Genomic DNA, 24,194 nt, shown 5'->3' on the forward strand with positions numbered 1-24,194 from the left:
CTAATGGTTTTCCCAGGTCCATCTATATTTTGGTTGCTCCAGAATTGGAGATTAAAATGATCTGTACATTTTACACCAGATTTGAAATAGAGAAATATAATGCATTCTGAAACATCTCAACATTGAACTTAAATGAATTTATACATTGTACATAGATACATAGGAATTTAGAAAGAATTGCATTAAATGTAATTTTTATATATAATTAGATTACATAAGTTTAAACACCTGCTTATCTTATTCATTGATTACTTATGTATTTAAGTTAGATTTTATTTAATTTACAAGGTGCATTGCAAAATGATTTCATGGAGATGAATGCAAATATCGTGCCGACTTGCATAATAACTAAGGTAATGCTAGATATAGCAGCTAGTATACTTTTAAAGTGCCTTCAGATTTACCTGAATCCTATTCGCCAGTGATATTTCTATAGCTATACACAAATAAAGCCCTTTGGATGATTTCCTATAGTAAATGTACAAGGTAGTTGCCGATTCCAGTTATTATGTTGGGCTGAAAGGATGCATACCTTACCTTAGTCTTAGTCTGCTGCTGATGTGAAACTGATCACTAGATGGTGCTGTAGGCTAGCCTGTGATCACTTTCTTCGATCCACAAATCACCTTCCTTGTTCACCTCTTTTGCACCTTGGGTACCATGCGGAACTTTCTGTTTGTGAATCTAGTTTATTTACAAATTCAGGCCTTACTATCCTTATTTTTAAGGGTTTTAAAGCATCAAATCGTTACATTTTTAAGCATAATGACCAAGGCTACCTAGATGGAATATAAGGTGTTGCTCCTCCACCATGGCTCAAGAGGAAGCCACATGTCAGAACGGGATTGGGAATTAGAATTAAAATGTTTAGGCACTGGGAAGGTCCGTTTTTTGGTGGGTGGAGCAGAAGTGCTCGATGAAGCAGTCCCTCAAATATTAAGCTTGATTCATTGGTACTGATCTCATCTTTGAATCATTGGATCAGTGTAGTACAAGAAAGTCAATGCTGATGCCTTGTTGAATATTTATCCTCATGTAAGCAGCTCATGTGGTCTTTTATATCATTGGTTTTTGTGAGAACGAGTCCTCCTATCTTATGCGTTATAGAAGTGACTATATGTCAGACTGAAAGTCGAAGCCTTGAGAGATGAAATATTAATGCTAATTATTTGTGGAATATTTCGCTGTTCCTTTAAGTAATTTCTGAGAGTTGATTTTGCTTTTTGAAGTAATAAAAGCTCTTTTTAACTATAATGTTCCATTTTCATTGATTTTCTTGATTTGCTCACACAATCAGAAAACTTGTTGTGCAACTCAAAAGAACTAAAAATCCCTTTTCAAAATACATTAAATCTCTCAAATTGTTAACTATGTTTGCTACCTTTTAGTGTCATCAGTCCTGTGCTTTCATTCTTGTTTATGCTTTTCTCTGTCACCACTCCATTAATTCCCTTTGTCCTTTGGAGTAAATTACTTCTATTTTCCTGTCCATTTCTTCTGTTCCAGTACACTATTTGTGATCCTACGCTTTTCGCTTTTCTTCCCTGGATTTGGAATCTTTTCAGTTCCCACTTAACCTGATTTTCAGCTCACGCTGCAGGCAGTAGCATCTGGTTTGGAGTCAGACGATTTTGACAAAAGCTTTGAAAGTTAAGGCAACTGCCAGTTTAATCTCTGACGATTTTAATGTTTAAGTGGGCAGAGTGTATTGTCTGAAAGTTAACAGATTGTTTGATCAGATTAAATTGGGGGATTGCTGTGCAGTGAGGCTCGAGGGGCTGGAAAGGCCTGTTCCGTGCTGTATCTCAATAAATAAAAAAATATTTCTGGTGATACGGAAGGGATGTTTAAGAGCCTCTTAGATAGGTGCATGGATGAAAGAAAGATGGATGGCAATGTGGGAGGAAAGCATTAGATCAGAGGTTCCCAACCTTTTTTAATGCCATGGACTCTTTTCTTTTAGCCAGAAAGTAGTAAATCAGTGGAATGCCAAGTCCGTGTGTATTGTTAAGGCAGAAGTTGATCGTTTACCTGATCAGTCGGGGCATCAGAGGATATGGTGAGAAGGCAGGTGTATGGATCTGGGATCAGCCATGATGGAATGGTAGAGCAGACTTGATGGGCTGAGTGGCCTACTGCTCCTGTATCTTTTCGGCTTACCATTAACTAAACAGTGTGTGGGCCCCAGGTTGGGAACCCCAGCGTTAGATTGACCTTGGAGTAGGTAACACCATGGGCCCAAGGGCCAGAACTGCTCAATATTTGATTTGTAGAAATGCGGAAGACGTTATAAGTAGAGAGCTGCTTTGGAAATCTCTGGTTTAATGCTGCTGTGCACTCTTCCATTCATTCTGTTCTTGCTCCTCTTGCTGCTTCTGATTCTCATTCCACAGGCTGTACATTTGTGGGACATTGTGCAAACCAAGATATAATGTGATTTCTTCAGCTTGTTCTATTTTTCCAGCCTGTATAAGTAGTGAAAGAACATTATTAAAACATGATTATGTGGTAGAGTCATTGCCGCTGCTTTTAATGAAGGAAGGATGACAGGGCTGCAGAGAAGGTAGCTGAGGAATGGAGCTAATTATGTGGCTCTTTCAGAGAGTCTGCTGACTCCCCCATTGTCTGCTATATAATTGCTGGAACCTATACAAATTGCTCCTGGGCATTGTTAAAATTGAGAGTGCATTGTTATTCTGTGAAGAACTACAGGTGCAGCCTCGTGTCACTGTGAGGTGGAGAGTTGTAATAGGAAGAAACATTAGAAAGATTAACTTTATTTGTCACACGTACATCGAAACACGCAGTGAAATGCATTGTTCGCATTGATGACCAACACAGTCTGAGGATGTGCTGGGGGCAGTCGGCAAGTGATCCTGTGCTTCCAGCACCAACATTACATGCCCACGACTCTCTAAAGGTAACCGTATGTCTTTGGAATGTGGAGGAAACTGGATCACCCGGTGGAGATCCATGTGGTCATGGGGAAAAAGTATAAATTCCTTATGGACAGTGGCGGGAATTGAACCTATTGCTGGTGCTGTAAAGTGTTATGCTAGCTGCTACACTACCATGATCTTGAGTAAAACTCTGTTGCAGTTTGGAACCTGAGAAACATGGCACCGTAAGGATAGAGTCTTTGGGACAGAGGAAAGTGCACCATGACCTGTGAATGCAATATTTTAAGGTTAGAAGCCAGTGTCATGAACTTGGAGCTCTAGCTTATCTTGTACTTTAGATTCTTTTTATAATGTTATTTTTCTCTGTAGTTTGTCCTTAACTCTTATCTCAAGACGTGTGATAATTCTGACCTTTTACAGAATCTTGCGCCCTGATGATGCGAACATTGCGGGCAATGTTCATGGTGGCACAATTCTGAAAATGATAGAGGAGGCCGGAGCCATCATCAGCACCAGGCACTGCAACAGTCAGAATGAGGTGAGTCTCAAAATTTGACCTTGTAGGAATGAACAGATCTGGCTTCACATTGTTGTGGCATATCTAGAGATTTTGATGACAGACCCTTGTGTGTTGTTTCTTCAGTTTTACTTTCTGTTGGCATATTCATGCAGAAAACAGAATCGGGTTTAATATCACTGAAATACGTTAGCTTAGTGGCAGCAGTACAAAGCTATGCTTGATAAATATAGAAATAAATAACCAACTACAGTATATGTATATTAAACAGTTAGGAATAGTGGTATAAAAACAGAAATAATAAAAATAAATGAAGTAGTGTTCATGGGTTCATTGTCCATTTAGAAGTCTGATGGCAGAGGGGAAGAAGCTGTTCCTGAATCACTGAGTTTGTGCCTTCAGGCTCCTGTACCTTCTTCCTGATAGTAACAAAGAGAAGAGAGCACATCCTGGGTGATAGGGGTCCTTAATAATTGACGCTGCCTTTCTGAGGCACCGCTCCTTAAAGACGTCTTGGATATTACAGAGGCTAGCACCCATAATGAAGCTGACTAATTTTACAACTTCCTGTAGCTTCTTTCGATACCTTCTAGTAGACCCTCCCACCATATCTCCCTTACTTGTTAGAGCAACAAGTGATCCCTTAATTTGTTTAAGTTATCTTTTAGAAATGATAATTATTTTGCATGAATGTAAAACAGCTTGATATTTATTCCTGACAAATACAAAAACTCAAGTTTTATCGAAGAGTGTTGTATACTTCAATGATAAGGAATCATACTGAACTGAAACTTCCTTTAATTTCCATACCTGGCTCAATGGCTTCATGTGTTTTCCCAGCGTTGCTCTTACACCAAATGAGAAAGCTATCAGGTAATTTTAATAATGTTTCCAACAATGAATAGAGTATTGTGAGCAAGAATTTCAATTACACTTTATTGTACCTGTCAGATAAATACCAGAGGCACTAACTTTCAGGGGAAATACTGGTTCATAGGCAGACACCTATGTATAAAAAGTTGTAGTGAGGTGAATGGACCATTATCCTTTATTTACTGGTTCATGATGTTTGGAGAACAGATAATGTGGTCTACCCGATGTGCTGTTACCTATACTCAGATCATGAGGGGTCCTGCCCAGACAAATGTCAACACACTCACCACCAATGCAGAGGCAGCGGTCAGACCAAAAGAGATTTGTGACTGACTGCCCTGAGCTCCCACCCTCCAACCAAAACACCTCAGGCCCCTCCACAGGAGTAGGAGTTAATGGAAGAGGGGAGGCCAAAGGGACAAGAGGAAGAATGGTGGGTGGTGAAGAGGAAGAAATCCAAGAAAGTATCACCCAAGAAACAACGAGCTGCTGACAACAAAAGGAATGGGAAGAAAATAGCAGGACCGCAGCCAGACGCCAGCAACCTCTGCTTGTGGGAGGAAGAGGAACGTGTGAAATGATTAACATGTTCCTGGTAACTTCCGATATTGTAGCCTTTTCACAGGGAAGCATCCTAATGAACTTTGGACGTCAGTACTGATTCTTCTGTCTCTCTTGGTGCATCATTCTTTGTCCCATCCTTCATTGTAGCTTGCACTCATTCCTTGTCAACACCACCCCTCCCCCCCCCCCCCCCCCCCCAACCGACTCCCAGGAGCTGAAAGAGTGCCAGTTGTGTTATGATGTGATGCCGTGAGAGTTCTTTATTGAGATGCAGCATGGAATAGGCTCTTAGAGCTGCGCCGCTCAGTAATTCCCCGATTTCATCCTACCCTAATTACAGGACAATATATAATGACCAACTAACCTATCAAGCGGTAAGTCTTTGGACTGTGGGAGGAAACCCACGCGGTCACGGGGAGAACATACAAACTCCTTGTAGACAGCAATGGGAATTGAACCCGGGTCACTGGTACTGTAAAGCGTTGTGCAAACCACTACGCTACCGTGCCGACCACCATCCTGAGGTCAGAGCCATTAGGGAAAGGTTTTTGATGTGCACTGTCATATATCTCTCTCTCTCATTTTGTTTTTAACACTGATCTGATAAATATGCAGGCAGCTGCTTCTATCTTGAAGGCGTGATGCTGGGTCTTTGACCTGTTTCTCCCTTCATAGGTGCTGCCGGATGCGTTGAGCAGTTGTAGAATTTTATGTTTGTATTTCTTTTGAAGGATTCTGCTGCAATTTTGCGACTCAGTTTTGAGAATGAGCCTGATGAAATCACCTGGGATTTGGTTATTTGGATCCCAGCTTGAATCAGTCAACTTAACACTTGTTTAATGGAGAGTTTTCTCTATAATTGCAGCAGAAATGTATGAAACTCTGCACATTACATTCAGTTTAAATGTTCAGTTTTATTAGAAGCTATTTATTGTCTGAGAGAATGGGGCCAGTCACTACACAAATGAATGCGATTGAAAACCTCACAGAAGTGACTTGATAATTATGTTAATCTGTGTGAGATAAATCAATATTGGTAGTGGGGTACACAAAATACTTGCATATAAAAACTGTCTTTATAAACAACTAGTGTTAACTGACTTGGAAATATGTGCAAATTTTTGTGAACGAACTCTTTTCGGCTTTCCACAGAGGAATTTTTGGTGTCTTGCTAGCCCTCCTCCGTGATATTATTATCATTAAACATGCTGAAGCTGCCTTTCCCCAGAAATGTAGCTAGATTGGGGAGATAATTCTGTGGCTCCAAGGGTAGGTCTAAGTTTTTTGTGTAATGAGTGAATAAGTGCCTGACTCATCTAATCTCCTTCATGACATACAAGATGCATATCAGGAGTGTGGCTGCACACCATGAAGAAGCTGAGTACTAATCTGGATTAGCACATCAGAATCAGATTTAATATCACTGGCATATGTGACATTTGTTCTTTTGCAGTGGCAGTACTCTGCAATACAGAATTATAGAAAACTATAAATTACATTAAGATATATATAAAATAAATAGTGCAAAAAAAACGGCAAAACTAGGGGAAAATATCCTCCGGTAGTGTACATGGCTTCAGTATTCAGTGTTGATTGTTAGCACAGAGGACATGTTATTTCCGATCTGCACTGACTGTGGACTCCCAGTGAGGAAATCAAGGATCCATTTGTAGAGGGAGGTACAGAGGCCCAGGTTTTGGAGCTTGTTGATTAAAACTGAGGGTATGATTGTGTTGAATGCTGAGCTGACATAGGTATTGCTATTGTTTAGGCTATCCAATGCTGAATGGAGAGCCAGTGTGTCCTGCATTGCTGTAGACCTATAATGGCGATAGGTAAATTGCAGCGGGTCCAGGTCCTTGCTTAGGCAGGAGTTGATTCTGACCATGACCAACTTCATCACAGTAGATGTGAGTGCAACTGGGCGATAGTCATTGAGATAGCTCACCCAGCTCTTCTTGGGCACTGGTATGATTGTCACCGTTTCGAAGCAAATGGGAACCTCTGACTGCAGAAGTGAGACATTGAAGATATCCTTGAATACTCCCACCACAGGTTTTCAGTGCCCTACCAGGTACACCATCAGGACCTGATGCCTTGTAAGGGTTCACCCTCTTGAAAGATGTTCTGATGTCTGCCTCCAAACCTCCATCTGAAACATGCACCCCTCCACTACAGCCAATTCCATCTGTAAATTCTACTGACAAGCCTTAGAAATCTCTAGCCTCCATTAATTAGAAGTATAGAGGGAGGAGGTGCATGCAAACACTGCTGCCTGCAGTTTCTCCAACTAATCCAGACTTGAGCATGTATTGCTGCATCTTCAGTGTAGGTCAGGTTTTGGAAATTTTCACCTCACAATATTCTGGGTTTGCTCTCTGCAGTGATTTCAACAAAAGAGATTCTGCAGATGTTGGAAAGCTAGAGCACCACACAACATACAGAAGGAACCCAGCAAGTGAGGCAGCATCTATGGAGGGAAGTAAACAGTCAACACTCTGGGGCTGAGGTCCTCCATCAGTACATGAGTTCCTTCAGCATTTTGTGTGATGCTGTGATGATTTAAGATCGCTTGATGTCACTCTGAAGAGCAGCTCAGGATGAGTAAATATACTAGAACATGGAAGGGGCATATAGTACCTAATTGTTTCATGTCAGCTCCCAACTATTCCTATTCCCTGTATCTCTATAGTTTATTCTTCCTCACAAGCTCACAGACTCTTTAATTTTTTTTGCCACTTATGAGAAATAGAGAAATGAACCAAGTACAGGCAGATGAGATTAGTTTAGTTTGGCATCATGGGCTGTATGGCTTGTTCCTGTGTTGTAATCTTCTATGTACCTTCACTAAGGGATCACTTACAGAGTTAATTAACTCAACTCAACCTTCGGGAATGCTGACCCTCCTCAGAATGCTCAAATTCCAATAGTTCAAAGTAAATTTATTATCAAAGTACGTATATGTGTCCAGCTGCTACTGTGAGATTCATTTTCTTGTGGGCATTCACGGTAGATACTAAGAAACACAATAGAATCAATGAAAAATTGTACACAAATTAAGACGAACAACCAATGTGCATAAGAAGACGAATGGCAATTTGAAAAACATATATAGTAATAATGATAAATAATATTGAGGACATGAATGGTAGAGTGGTTGAAAGTGAATTCATAGGTTGTGGAATGATGATGAATCTTTGATGTATATGTATGTCAGTCCCTTGGAATTATGCCAAAAAGGAAGTGAAAACTGATGACCCCGGAGTTTTCATGAGGACATTTCAGGAAAGCTAAAGGGAAGATAATCAGGATAAAAGAATGCAGATGTAGGCAATCTGAGACAGCAAAAAACAGAACATATTGTAAGTATTCGGCAGGTCAGGCAGCATTAGTGAGGAAAAAAATAACCAAGATGATGTTTCAGATCAAAGGCCCTTCATGAGAAATGAAAAGAAAAATTGAAGAAACAAACATTTACAAAGAGGCCAAAGTTACCAATCTATGTTAATAACTTCCATGTTCCCTAATCCTTAAAATTGTTATAGCTGGTGGTGCTAATAGGGACAAGCTCCCACTACCTATTAACTGCCCCCAATGGGATGCGCCTCAAATAGCCTCTGACAATTAAGTCTGACTCCCGCCCTTCACGTTTGGCTTAGCTGCTAAGCCCAGCGAAGCCATTTCTACTGACAGAAGAAGGGACAAAGGTGGGTTACTGGGCCTTAAAACCAGTCACTTCAGGCAGATGGGGCTCATCAGCTGTGGTTGGCAGCTTATCTAGGGAAAGGAGAGCTGGTCTCAAACCTCTGCAGTTTTGCAGCTATAAACAGTCATGGGGAAGGCTTCAGGAATAAACCCTAAGGAAAAAATCTGGAGCTGCAGTCCCTAAGGCGGTCCTACATTGAGTTCAATGTTGACTGGCAACTCCTGCAATGCTGCTGATGCCAGTCTGTATCGGTCTCTGCCATTCCTTTGGGTTCATCAGTTGCATGAAGAGGGGGAGCTTGCTACATGGGTAGCAGTTTACTCTCTATATTGTGCTGCCGTGCCTTGCTTATCCAGACAGCTACGATGCAATATTCATGGTCAACTCTGACCGACGGAGGCTTCAGACTCAGAATCTTGTTGACCAACTTCCTTTGTTGGACCTTATCAAAAATTTACCAAGAAATCAAATACTCTACGTTCACTGTTTCCCATTATCTGTTCTGCTAGTCACATCCCAAAAAATCTTAACTCAGCTGCTAAATGTCATTTTCTTCTCATAAGTCCAGGCTTCCTTTACTCAAAACTGACACTTTTTAAATTGTTCTGTTATTACATCATTCATTATAGATAATGACATTTTCTTTGCTTCTAATTTTAGACAAGTTAGTTGGTAATTCTCTATTTTTTCTCTCTCCTTGGTTCCATACTTGGAATATCGTGTTCAGTTCTGGTTGTCTCGTTATAGGAAGGATGTGGAAGCTTTAAAGAGGGTGCAGAGGGCGATTTATCGGGATGCAGTCTGGATTAGAGGGCATATCATGAAGATAGATTGAGCAAGCTAGGGCTTTTCTCCTTAGAGATAAAGAAGATGAGTGGTGATTTGATCCATTATAAGAGGCATGGATCAAGTGAATAGCCAGTGACTTTTTTTCCTAGTGCAGAGATGGCTAATCTGAGGGGGGATAAAATTATAAGGTGATTGGAGGAATATCTTGGGGGGATGTCAGAAGTAAGTTTTTAACAGAGAGTGGCGGGTGTGTAGAATGCCCTGTGAGGGTTGGTGGTAGAAGCAGATACATTAGGGATGTTTAAGAGACTCTTAGATATGCACATGGATGATAGGAAAATGAAGGGCTATATAGGAGGGAAGGGTTAGCTTGATCTTAGAGCAAGTTAAAAGGTTGGCCTAACATCATGGCTGAAGGGCCTATACTGTGCTGTAATGTTCTATGGTTTATATTTGTTAACTCCTCCCCCCCATCCATAGGAAATAATTCCAGAATTTATGGAATGTCGGAAGATGAACACCAAATGATCCAGTATTCTAATAGCCACCTCTTTCAAAGCTCTGGAATATAGTTCACCGGGTCTTTGGAATTCATCTGTATTCAAGGTCACCAACTCCTCAAGGACAATGTTTTGATTAACACTTATTTCCTTCATTTCCTCATGACTTAATTTGACATCTCAAATTAAATGCATCCTATAATTTATTTTCAATATCGAGTATTTATTTTTGCTTAGTGTAATGATATAATACAGGAATTGCTTACACTTCAATGCCTTTAGCTGAAACTAAATTACTGTAAGATATGGTATATTTACATAACCTATGAATGTTTTTTTTTATTAGTTTTTTAATACATTTTCTACATAGCTACAGATAAAAAAAACCCCGGATCAAAATGAAGAACATTGATACAGTGCAAAAATAAACATACAATAATAATATGATACAAAGAAAGATAATTGAGAAAGCACCCAAATTGAAGACATACCTATGAATGTTTTGAGTAATGATTAAATGGAGAAACGATCATTCTCAAAATGGAAAATAAAAAGTCATGGATTATGATTTTTCCGGTATAAGACCTGCTTGTAAAAGAAATGGGGTAGATGTAAAGGAAGTTAACTTCTCTGCTTATGATTTGATGTAAAACCGATTTTTATCAAGGTTAAAGAGTACAGTGAATGGTGGAAGAAAAATGCAGTGGGTTTGTATGATGCATTGGATCTATTATCTCTGGGTTTGGATCTCTTCCAGACTGAGCGATGCAAGTCTTCTCTATATAATAACTGTAATAGTTTTGTCTGAGAGAGTTCGAGGCAGTTTCAACCCAATTCCCAGTGTATGTGAACGTGTAGCACAAAGCTGTCCTAAATTGTTTACTTATTGGCATTCATATTGTCTATCCCACTGTTGCATCTTCTGATCCTTAGGGTTCTTCTGGGAGACAGGAATGGTCAGCAGTCTTTAATTCGAAGATTTCAGTTTATTTTACAGTACAAGCAAACATCCAAGTGCTGTGCAAACTAAGTAAAGAACTGGGAACCGATGCTAAGAGGTGTATGGATGCAAAAACAAAGGAATAAAGAAGCCAAGGTGGCACCTGAAAAATCTATCACTTTTATAGATGAGATAAGACATTCCTTAGATGGGAATAACTAGTTAATAGGCTACATTATTAAAACAATTACATCACATGGTAAATGTGCTCATACTTAGCCAATGAAAAATGAGAAGGGTGATAAATTGTTAGTTTAGCTGCTATATCACTTTCTGCCAGTGGGCGTGAAAATTACATGAGTTTGTAAAAAAAAAGTACAAATCTTACCAAAGGCATTCCTAAAAAAAACAGTGGTTTCTAATACCACTCAGGACTTGGAATGGCTGGACTGATTAAAAGTAAAGAACAAAAGCTCAAGGGAAGATGTTTGGGATTAAATATACGCTATTCAGGCAAGATAGGCAGAGCATTCCCTTGTTCATTCTAGTTGACTCAACAGTGGGCGTTACATTAGCATCGTGTAGGTTCAATTCCCACCACTGTCTGTAAGTTTGTACGTTCTCGCTGTGACCACGTGGGTTTCCTCCAAGTGATCTGGTTTCCTCCCACATTCCAAAGATGTATGAGTTGGTAGGTTAACTGGTCACATGCATGTAATTGGGTGGCGTGGGCTTGATGAACTGGAATAGCTTGTTAATATGTTGTGTATCTAGAAAAAAAAGCTCATGATGTGAGTGCTGGATTGATAAATTGAGGAAAGAAGGTTGAATTTTCTTGAGTTCTTAATTCTGCACATTAAGTCCAATATTTCTGGAAGTTTTTTAATCATTATTTGGGTGACCAGTCCCATTTATTATTGGCATTTGAGTGATGTTTAAGCAGTGTGACAAAAGGTTGCTGTACTGAAAGGTCCCTGTTTGCATTAAACTCTCCTTCCTAGGCTATCCCCGAGGATCAAGGATCAGTTGGTTCTAAAGTGGGAAGGTGCCTGTGCATGAACTCTTTCAGAATGTGGTGGTTGTTACATTCCATCTGTCATAGTGACTTGAGGGAGAAGTGTTCATCCTGTGTAACAAAGCAATCCAAGATGACTGGAGACCAAGGACAGCTGCAGACTGATTTCATATATGTCTAGCACTGGATTGGCAGATTACAATGTCAATGAGACAGCAGTGAAGGCACTTCAGGAACCAATAGCCAACCAAGACAGTTTTTTACAAAATCTAGCTATTATAACCACTAGGACTCTAGCTTTTTGAGCTTTGGTTTCACATTATTAATGTTAACAATTAAGGTATACTAAATTATGAGGGATATAGATAGGGTAAATGAAAGCAGGCTTTTTTCACTGAGGTTGGTTAAGACTACAACTAGAGGTCCCATCACAAATGAGAGAAAATCTGCAGATACTGGAAGTGGAAGCAGTACACACAAAATGCTGGAGGAACTCAGCAGGCCAGGCTGCATCTATGGAAAAAATTATAGTTGATGTTTTGGGCCAAGACCCTTCATCAGGACTGGAGAAAAAAAAGATGAGGAGTCAGATTTAGAAAGTTAGGGGAGGGGAGAAAGAAACACAAGGTGATAGGTGAAACCTGGAGGAGGAGAGGGGTGAAGTAAAGAGCTGGGAAGTTGATTGGTGAAAGAGATACAGGGCTGGAGAAGAGTGAATCTGATAGAAGAGGACAGAAGGCCATGGAAGAAATAAAAGGGGATGGGGCACCAGAGGGAGGTGATGGGCAGGTAAGGAGATAAGGTGAGAGAGGGAAAAGGGAATGAGGAATGGTGAAAGGATGGGGCATTATCAGAAGTTCGAGAAGTTGATGTTCATGCCATCAGGTTGGAAGCTACCTAGATGGAATATAAGGTGTTGCTCCTCCAACCTGAGACCTGAGGTAGATTAGGAGACTGCTTCACCAAGCACCAATGCTCAGTCCACCAGAAAAAGCTGGATTTCCCAATGGCCATCCATTTTAATTCCACTTCTCATTTCCATCTGACATGTCCGTCCATGGCCTCCTCTACTGTCATGATGAAGCCACTCTCAGGTTAGAGGAGCAACACCTTATATTCTGCCTGGATAGCCTCCAACCTGATGGCATGAATATCGATTTCTTGAACTTTCGGTAACACCCCACCTCCCTTCATCATTCTCCATTCCTATTTCCCTCTCTCACCTTATATTCTTACCTGCTTATCACCTCCCTCTGGTGCTCTTCCCCCTTTTCTTACTTCCATGGCCTTCTGTGCTCTCCTATTAGATACCCCCTCTTCCAGCCCTGTATCTCTTACACCAATCAACTTCCCAACACTTTACTTCACCCCTCCCCTCCTCCCTGTTTCACCTATCACCTTGTGTTTCTTCTTCCCCTCCCCCAACCTAACTCTGACGCCTCATTTTTTTTCACTCTGCAGTCCTGATGAAGGGTCTTGGTCTGAAACGTCAACTGTACCCTTTTCCATAGATGCTGCTGAGTTCCTCCAGCATTCTGAGTGTGTTGCTACAGCTAGAGGTCATGGGTTAATGGCGAAAGGTGAAATGTCTAAGGGGAATGTGAGAGGGACCCTCTTCACTCAGAGGGTGCTGAGACTGTGGAATGAGCTGCCAACGGAAGTGATGGATCTGGGTTTGATTTCAACATTGAAGTGAAAACTTGGATAGGTACATGGATGGAGGTGTATGACCTAGTGAAAATTGATGGGACTAGTTCAGCACAGACTAGATGGGCCAAAGGGCCTGTTTCTCATTGGCGAGTTATGAGTTTGAGGTGCAAGTAATCACAGTAAGTGCCTTTTCTAGTCTGCATTACAAAAGAACCAATATATAAAACATAACCATAAGAAATAAGAGCAGAATTAGATCATATGGCCCATCAACACTGCTCCACCACTCCATCATGGCTAATTTATTATCCCTCTCAACCTTTATTCTCTCCATAACCTTTGATGGCCTTACTAATCAAGAGCCTGTTGACATCCACTTCTAATATACACAATGACCTGACCTGTACAACTGTCCATGGCAATTAATTCCACAGATTCACCACCCTCTGGTTAAAGGGTGGTGTAGACACAGCAAAATCTCGGGCAGAGTTAGGGAAATGTGTGGGGAAAATCAGGAACAGATATGATATCTCTGCAAATGTGCAAAATTCTTAGAAATATATTGTAATGCGCTGTAAGGTTTCACTGAAAATGTAATGGCCTCTCTGTAATGTTTCACTATTAATGTAATGGTTTCTCTGTAGCAGCAATGTTTGGGATATGACTAGAGATAACGGTGGCTTTGGAATGTGTGCCATCCAATGAGAGGGACGTTGTTTCTTTCTTGTGGGTCTGAGAGAAGGGATTCACGGTCTTTTGTCAGCGAGAGACGAAGATAGAAGACATGAATGGAGAGAGATGGTAGACCGCCAGACGAGTTGGACTCGGAGCGAGGGTTTGAGGGTCAGTGACGCTCAGAGAAGGTCGACAGGGAACGAATGGATGGAACTGTGAGCTTCAGTGTGCACGTTAGACTGTTTCATTAAAATGGGCCCTTTTTTCTTTTTATTTTCTTTACTAACCCTATAGTCAGATTAAGATTTATAAAGTTCATTCGTTTAATTGCATATGGTGTACTCTCTGATATTTTGTGGTATGAATTTGTAACTGGGCGACACATCATGCAGCATCCACACAAACGAGATTTCTCAGTTTGGCTGGGCCAGAGGCTGTCTTCCCCTAGACAAATGCATGCTGGCTGAACCTGAGGGTTACAATATCAAAATATCTTGCAATGACTTCTAAGGCTACCATCATAACACATATAAACCAGTAATACTTAATGGGAAATTATAACTTTGTGCTTTACAGACAGCGTACACTCAGTGGCCACTTTATTAGGTACACATATACAAGTATCTAATCAGCCATTTCTGATGCAACAACTCATTACATAAAAGAATGCAGACATGGCCAAGAGGTTCAGTTGTTCTTTAGGACAGACATCGTGAAAGAGGAAGAAATGTTATCTAAGTGACTTTGTGGAATGATAGTGAAACTCCTGGGATTTTCATGCTCAGCAGTCTCTAGAATTTAGAGACTGGCGCGATAAACAAAAAAAAAAATTCCAGTGAATGGCAGTTCTGTGGATGAAAACACCAGGAAATCTGCAGATGCTGGAAATTCAAACAACACACACAAAATGCTGGTGGAACGCAGCAGGCCAGGCAGCATCTATAGGGAGAAGTACAGTCGACATTTCGGGTCGAGACCCTTTTTCAGGACTAACGGAAAAAAGAGATAAGAGATTTAGGAGGGGGAGGGGGAGACCCGAAATGATAGGAGAAGACAGGAGGGGGAGGGGGAGGGATGAAGCTAAGAGCTGGGAAGTTGATTGGCAGTGTGTGTGTGTGTGTGTGTATATATATATATATATATATATATATATATATATATTCATGCTTACATCTGTGGATGAAAATGTCTTGTTAATGAGAGAGGTCAGAGGAGTCTGGTTCAAGCTGAAGGAAGGTGACAATAGCTGAAATAACCACACATTACAACAGTGGTGTGCAGAAGAGCATCTCTGAACGTATATCAAACTTTGAAACGGATAGGCTACAGAAGCAGAAGACTACACCGTATTCTATACCTGTCCTTGAGTGGTCCAGATGGCTGAACCAGGCCTGCATTTCAGAACATTATGATACCAGCACAGAAACTTAAACTTGTTATCTGACGCTGTGTAGTGTCGTGGTTACTTGAAATGACCTGGAGACACAGACAATTCTTCAAGAAAATTAAACCTTTATTTGCAAACAAAGGCTGAGGCAATCAATGAACTTGTCACCGAAAGCCCACCGAGCTCCGGTGTACAGCATTCTTTATAGTAATTTCTTATCTCACTTACATTTCGGTTTCATCAGCATACCCAATCAAGTTTTAATTGCATATCATCTATATATTAATTAATTAATCGCTCTTGCCTAGCCCTCGGTGCGCCACCATTATATTTCACCCGTTCGCATTGGGGTCTTATTCGTGGCCAAGATTATGTTTTCCAGACAACCTCCCTCACAGTACATTCCTGCTCGCAGCATCCTGTCCGCCACCGTTATCTCGTACTAAACAAAGGCTGAGTGTAATACATGGGATACATCTCAGCTAATAGTGCTGCTAACCAAACAGGTGTTCTGTAAGTGCCATAATATGCAGCTAAAAGAGTACAAAGTATCTAGTGAAAACAACACATAGCAAAATGTGTCTAGTAAAATAATACATATTAATATTCAGTACCTCGAAGTGATTACATAGTATAGTAAATAGCTAATACATAGTGATTATATTTCAGGTATATATAGTGGTTATGTTGCAGGTATATATAATGATTATGTCAGGTATATTTCTCAATAGTAGCCACTATTCAGGGGATTATCTCAAACCTTTTCTTCCCTAATGAGATTCCAGTAAGATTTGATGGCATGTGGTGTTTGTTAGAACTGAAACCACGTGATGCAATCACAGTCTGCATTTGAGCTCACTGTCCACCTTAGTATAAGGGGGGTATTTTATCTCTGCATGAGGCAGGTCCTCATAACTCAGCCACCAGCTGCTTCCGACTTTCTGGTGCATTACTTCAGTTAAGAGCTCTTTTCAGCAGTGAAATTAGTTCAGACTGTTACAGACAACTAAAATCAGAAAGGATTGTTATTACTTTCAGAGTATCATAATAACCTTGCAATAGAAAATGGGTGTTGAAATTTCTTCTACTGTCAAACTTGGCCGTTAAAAACCTCTCCATGAAGAACTAGTGGTCTTTGTGGAGTGGTATATTGCATTTCCAATATCTTGTGCATGTCTGGCATCTAGCAGCAAGGAAGAATTTTTAAATATTGTTCACCTCAAAGCCTCACTTACATCTCTGTGTGACTACACTTTTGGGCTACCCTTGAACAGCCTTGAGTGTGTTGGTTGTTGACGCAATTAATTTCATTTCACTGTACAGTACATTTCGATGTACATGTGACAAATAAACATGAATGTTGAATAGGATTTTCCTACTCAAATATTTTGGCAACTAAAGTTTGGATATTCTTGAAGCTCTCATTATTTTGCTAATTTCTGAAGGTTCTGAAATTGAGCACTTTGTGAAAGAAGCACAGGGAATCACTTGGTCTGTACATACCAGCTGTGTGGTGAAAAAAGCACAACAGTGCCTTTTTCATCTCAGACGGTTGAAGAATTTCGGCATAAGTCCCCAAGTCCTAAGGACTTACTACAGGGGCACAATTGAGAGCATCCTGACTGCATCACTGCCTGGTATGGGAACTGTACTTCCCTCATTCACTCTGCAGAGAGTGGTGCGGACAGCCCAGCACATGTGTGGATGTGAACTTCCCACTATTCAGGACATTCACAGAGTCAGGTGCGTAAAAAGGGCTCGAAGGACCATTAGGGACCCGAGTCACCCCAACCACAAACTGTTCCAGCTGCTACCATCCAAGAAACGGTACTGCAGCATTAAAACCAGGCCAAACAGGCTCCGGGACAGCTTCTTCCACTAGGCCATCAGATTGATTAATTCACACTGACACAATTGTAGTTCTAAGCTATATTGACTGTTTTGTTATATATCTTACTGTACATGCTATTCATTACAAATTACTATAATCTGCACATTGCGCATTCAGATGGAGTGTTACTCCTCATGCATGTTAAGGATGTAAGAAATAATGTCAACTCAATTCAAATCAATTCAATTCAGTTGCTGGAAACTGATAGTAATACATACAAAATGGTGGAGGAACTCAGCAGGTCAGGCAGCATCCATGGAAAGGAATCAGCTTTCAGGCTGAGACCCTCCATCAAACCCCTCCTGATGCACAGTTGGCAGGGAAGGAAATGACCCCTGAGCCTCTCACTACTTGAGGAAGGAAAATAGAGCAGGAGAGGAGAAAGGCTGCAAGTTGTTTGATTCACAGGCATTTTATTTGCCACCTGAATCACTGAAAGACAGCAATGATGCTTAGTTAACTTATCAGAAAACCTGACTTCATTAATGCAGGAGTTTTAGTATTGTTCTAATGTTTTTCTGTTATTCATTTTTGTTTTCTTCTTTTTTGTGGAGCCCACGAAAAGGATTTCAGGTGGTATACTGTAAACATTCTCTGACATTAAACTGAACCATTGAATTGTGCCAGTGTTAAGATGTGAATAAGTCCCAGAGTGGGGCTCAGATTTGTAGTTATCTGACGCAGAGCTAGGATTGAGGACCTAGCCACACAGACATCTCCAAAACACTTCAGCCTTTGTGTTGCTGATAAGAAATACTATGTAGATATCCAACAATCAGTTGAATCATTAAATAGTTCAGATTCTGTACAGCGGAATATTTTAATTGGAAACGGAGAGCCCAGTAATAGCTACAGCACACATCAGGATAAGTACATGGAATGACTACTTTGTTCAGCATTGAAATGGTTAAAATGTTTGTTACATTATTTATTGTCTGATTTTGTGAATTATTTTGCTTCTTCCTGCGATTGACAGGATTTGTTTTACGAGCCTTATTGATTTGATACTTCATATTCAAGGAACATTTGAATTCAAAAGATGTAGAATTGAAATTCCTTAATGACATTACTTTTATTCAGCTCCATTAATAATTGAATAATGATAATAAAGTAGTTTCAGTGCTGCTAATATGAAGTTTCTGATCTGATTTTTAATACCATGCGCAGGCTCTGCGCCATTCTGATTGATTGACTGAGATCATAATGCATAATTTTAAGAGATGAAAAATGCGAAGTGCTGAACTGTTTGCTACAGATAAAATCTGGTGTGATATGAACACATGAGCTGTGGTGGGAGCTGGACCCATGCCACAGTGTGAATGGCATAAATATCATGGTTGTACCGGCATCTGTTCTACCCTTCAGCCATGGTTTGTTTGGTAGACATTTCTGAGCCAGCAGGCTGCAGGCTTATCCCACTTTAGACATTTCAGGCTTCGATTCCAATACAACATTGAGGGAGTACTGTACTCTTTTAAACTTGCTGTTAAATCAAGGCCTTGTGTTTCTTCCCAAGTGGTTATTGAAGAATCCATGGTACTATCCAAAGAAATGGGTGTTTCTCCCTTTTCTTGTGGTCGATGTTCGCCTTTCTATCAATATTTGCAAAAGCAGATGATCTGGTCCTTATCAAGTTGTCGTATTTGGGAGCTTACCATGCACAAGTTGGCTGTAACACTTCCCAAATATACAATGGTGTCAGTGTTTCAAAAGCATTTTGTTGGTTGTAAGATGTTTTGAGAAAAGTAAAGCACAGTTCCATGTCTTTTAAAGTCAAAGTTCAAATTAAATATATTATCAAAGTACGCATGTCACCATATACTACCCTGAGATTCATTGTCTTGTAAGCGTCACAGTAGAACAGAGAAATACAATAGAATTGGTGAAAAAATGCACAAACAACCACTGTGCAAAAGACAAGATGTGCAAATACAAAAGAAAATAAGTAAATAATAATATTGAGAACGTGAGTTGTAGAGTTCCTGAAAGTGAGTCCGTATGTTATGGAATCAGTTCAATGTTGAGGTGAGTGGAGTTGCCCACCTTGGTTCAGGAGCCTGGTGGTTGAAGGGTGAGAACTGTTCCTGAACCTCATGGTGTGGAACTGAATTCCATGAATATGAACTATCTGTTCTAAATTAATAGCGAGTGCATTACCCCTGACAGCGCTGATGTCATTAACACAGTGATGCTTAGCTAGAAGTTTCAGTTGGCAATTGTACAACCCACCTGTTGATAAACCACAGTAAGTTTTCTGTACAAACTGAAAATCAGTTTATTTAATGTGGGTGTTTCATTTCAGGCTGAAGCAAGCGGTAAGCCTAATGGACATTTTTATCTGGACACAAGAGATTCTGCAGATGCTGGAAATACAGAACAACACCCACAAAATGCTGGAGGAGCTCAGCAGTCAGGCAGCATCTCTGGAAATGAATAAGCAGTTGAGATTTCAGGCTGAGACCTTTCATCAGGACTGGAAAGAAGAAAGATGCCAGAATAGGAAGATCGGGAAAGGGAAAGAGGACAAACTAGAAGGTGATAGGTGAAGCCAGGTGGGTGGACGAGGGGATATGAAGTAAGAAGCTGGGAGGTAATAGGTGGGAAAGGTAAAAAGCTGGAGAAGAAGGGATCTGATAGAGGAGAGTGGATTATGGAAGAAAGCAAAGAAGGATAGGCATCAAGGAAGATGATAGGTAGCTGAGAAGAAAAGGTGAGAGGAAGCTTCTTACTTCATCTCGCCCTCCCCACCCACCTGGCTTTAGCTAGCACCATCTAGTTTGTCACCCTTCCTCCTCCTCCCCTCTCCTTCCTATTCTGGTGTCTTCCCTCTTCCTTTCCCGTCCTGATGAAAGGTCTTGGCTCGAAATGTTGACTGTTTATTCATTTTTCTCTGGAGTCTGCATTATTCCTTGTTTATCCCAGTGGAACTTCAGGCTTATATTTCTTTCATCGTGTGGCCAATTTCTAGAACTATGTATGAGAAATAATCATGTGGAATGCTAACACAAACCTTCATGTGGTCCTGCTGAAGGGTCTCAGCCCAAATTGTTGGCTCTTTATTCCTCTCCATAGATGATCCTGACATGCTGAGTTCCTCCAGGATTTTGTGTGCTTTACTCTTTATGTGGTTCAGTTTGAATGAAATCATATTGATTTACAATGGGTTACATTTTGATAGCAACAGGCCCATTTTTCAGTCCTTTTATGTCCTAACTTGCAGGAAGATAAATTCTTCTGGATTTTATAGTTTCATATTTCTGAATGAGTGAGCGATTATTGCTCTGCAATGGTGAATAGACCATTTAGCACACCCAAAGTCAGTGTCATTTGGATATATGGATCTGCTATAACCTGACACCATATGAACCATTCTTCACTCTTCTCACTATATTGACACTATACTAACCTTCAGAATGCGGAATAGCGCACAATGACAGGCACCTTTCAAAAATTATGAAGGAGATTGCCAGTTGAGCAATGTTTTTGAATTATGGACACATTAGTAATTCACTGGTTTTGGAATGATTGAGAACAGAATTGGCTTTGATATTCATTCAACAAATGCATTGATTCAACATGATAATGTTTCTGTGTGTTGTCCAACTTAGATGCAATATTAAAATGATAAAAACCTCTTTGTCATTTACACTTGGCATGACTGGGGGCAGGAGAATGGGGTGAAGAGGGATAATTAGTTAGCCATGATGGAATGGTGGAGCAGACTCAATGGGCTGAATGGCCTAATTCTGTTCCTATGTCTTATGGACTTATTGACAGCAAATGTACTTTTAATCAAGAAGGGTAGCAGGGATAAAGTAATTATAACCTGTTATTGTGAACAAATTTGAGGGACATGATTAATACTGGCCTTTCAGCATCAATCAGAGGTAGTCTACTTTTTCAAAGAGGTTACAAAATATATTGCTGAGGGCAGTGTAGTTGATACTCCTATCCCTAATATAGTGGCCATTGAGTGTATGTTCATGGTGTTCTGCTACGTAGCCCATCCATTTCAAGGTTTGACATGTTGTGCATTCAGAGTCACTTTTCTGCAGACCATTGTTGTAACATGTGGCTATTTGAGTTAAACCAGTCTGGCCATTCTCCTCTGACTTCTCTCATTAAAAAGGTGTTTTTGCCCACAGAATTGTCGCTCACTGGATTTTTGTTTTGTTTTTCGCACAGTAAACTGTAGAGACCGTTGTGCGTTTAAAAAAAAAATAATAATTAATCAATCCCTGGATATCAGCAGTTTCTGAGATATACAAACCACCCTATCTGGCATCAACAATCATTACACGGTAAAAGTCACTGAAATCACATTTCTTCCCCATTCTGATATTTGTTCTGAACAACAACTGAACCTCTTGACCATGTCTGCAGGGTATTATGCATTGAGTTGCTGCCACAAGATTAGGGTTAGATATTTGCTGATTAGGTATTTGTATTAATAGACAGTTGTACCTAATAAAGTCACTATTGCATATAGTCTATGCAGACTTTCAGTAAGGCTTTTGCAAGGTCCCATGGGCCCACATTTGTTATTTTTGGTGGTGAAGGGAAGGGAGGTGAATATGGAGGGAGAGGCCAAAAAGTAAAAGGAAAATCTCCACAATGAAAAATGTTCTACTCATGGTATTTAGTGCGAATAGGAATTTCAGTCCATTTGCCTTTATCTACCCATCAGACCTTAATTCCCAGGCCAAGGCACTTTGTGCTTCATTAGTAAGAGATACTATCCAAATAATGCCAGACGTCACAGTGCCTTCATCATTGTCGTCATTATGTGCTGTGTCATGACATTGGTGATCATGGTCTTCCGATTATTTTTAATCTGTCTTTTCAGCTGTTGTTCTTATTCTTTTCTCTATCCATGACCATGATTGTTCTTGGCAATTTTTTTTTGCAGAAGTGGTTTGCCATTGCCTTTCTTTAGATAGTGTCTTTACAAGATGGGTGACCCGAGCCATTATTAATATCCTTCAGAGATTGTCTGCCTGGTGGTGTCATTGGACACAAAACCAGGACTTGTGATATCCACCAGCAGCTCATATGACCATTCACTCTACCTGCTTCCGTGGCTTCATGTGACCCTGATTGGAGGGGTGGGGGCTAAGCAGGCGCTGCATATTGCCCAAGGGTGACCTGCCGGCTAGCAGAGGGAAGGAGCACCTTACCCCTCCTTTGACAGAAGTATCTCCACCCCGCTATTCTCAATATATGTATTTGAAATTGCTCAGACAATTTCTTTGTGAACCTGTAGTAGTTACTGTTAGCTTCCACTAGGTGGTGGAGTCATTCTCAGGCTTAGTGGATTTCAGTAATCTACAATCAGAATTCACAGGCTTTATGCTCCTGTGATACCTAGTTGGCTCTATTATAAATAATTTCTATTCTAGTAATACTCAGTGCCTGTGAAATGGAAACTTTTATTGCATGTACTGCATGTAATATGGGATTTAATAACTTAAATCAAAATTGATGAATGAATACTTAGTATATTTGTACAAAATTCCTGTAACCTGTTTTTTAGCTTCTTGCCTCCATTAAAACATTGAACAAAGGAATCTCTTGTAAATGTGTGACCAATATTTCACCTTGTCATTTCAAGTCAGCAATCTCAATCAATCAATTAAATACAATGCAAATGTAATTTCTGCAATCTCCTCTTTCCTATTTGTTCTGAGAGGTGTCTTATTTCTTAATATTTCTTGAGCCATTTGATAACCAGGTTGCATGATACTGTAAGCATTTTGAACATAATTCTCAGCATTGCATTTTCTGAATGCTTTTCAGTTTCCTTATAAATATTTGCTGCCTTTGTTAACAATTAATGCCAGATTTTAGAAAACAGTAACAAATCCTGTTAAACCACATGTAGTTATTGCTGCTTGATTCTATCCTTTCAATTAATAACTTGGTACTCTCAGTATCACACACATCACTAAGATGCCCTATCTTGATTTTGTTTAAAATTTTAAATTGGTTTATTATTGTCACAAATACCAAGGTAAAGTAAAAACACTTGTCTTGCATACCGTCCATACAGATTAAGAGTGCACTGATGTACAAGACCATAAGATATAGGAGCAGAATTAGGCCATTTGGCCCATTGATCCATTTTCCCTCTCAGTGTCAATCTTCTCCCTGTATCCCTTCATACTGTGACTAAACAAGAATCTATCAACCTCTGCCATAAATTTTATCAAGCGATTTGTCCTCCACAGCCATCGTGGTGGACAAATTCCACAGATTCAGCACTCTCTGGCTAAAGAAATTTCTCCTTAATTCTGTTCTAAAACGACGTCCCTCGACTCTTGAGTATGTGTCCTCTGGTCTTAGTCTCCTTCACCATTGGAAACTTCCTCTCCACTCTATCAAGGCCTTTCAACATTTGATAGGTTTCAATGAAGTTAGCCTTCATTCTTCTGAATTCCAATGAGTAGAGGCCCAGAGCCATCAAATGCTCCTCATATGGCAAGCCTTTCAATCCTGGAATCATTTTTGTGAACCTCCTTGGAACCCTCTCCAATATCAGCACACTCTCATTGAGTGGAGAATAAAGTGTTATAGTAATAGAGAAAGTGTGGTAAGGGTAGTCAACAAGGTGGAAGGTCATAACGGGCAGATTGTGAGCTCAAGATTCCGTCTTCTCATACCTGTTTTGACCAGGTAAGTTAATAAGAAACTTCTACATAGCAGGAAGAACATGCTGTTTCCTCTTTTGGACGAATCACTAAACACAATATATTTTTACTCAGAGTTATTAGATATCTTAAGGCAGTAA

General features: G+C 40.2%; 1 protein-coding gene across 3 annotated transcripts in view; it reads left to right on the plus strand.

Moving 5' to 3' along the window:
• Positions 1–24,194, plus strand: part of acot7 (acyl-CoA thioesterase 7) — a 273,337-nt gene that overhangs the window by 25,077 nt on the left and 224,066 nt on the right. For all 3 annotated transcript variants that reach the window (XM_073032128.1, XM_073032129.1, XM_073032130.1), the window contains exon 2: positions 3,321–3,438. In XM_073032128.1, the coding sequence (XP_072888229.1) occupies positions 3,321–3,438 (118 nt within the window). The remainder of the gene's footprint in view (positions 1–3,320; positions 3,439–24,194) is intronic.

Source organism: Hemitrygon akajei, chromosome 29 (genome assembly GCF_048418815.1).
Source record: "Hemitrygon akajei chromosome 29, sHemAka1.3, whole genome shotgun sequence".
In the NCBI taxonomy this organism is placed as follows: domain Eukaryota; kingdom Metazoa; phylum Chordata; class Chondrichthyes; order Myliobatiformes; family Dasyatidae; genus Hemitrygon; species Hemitrygon akajei.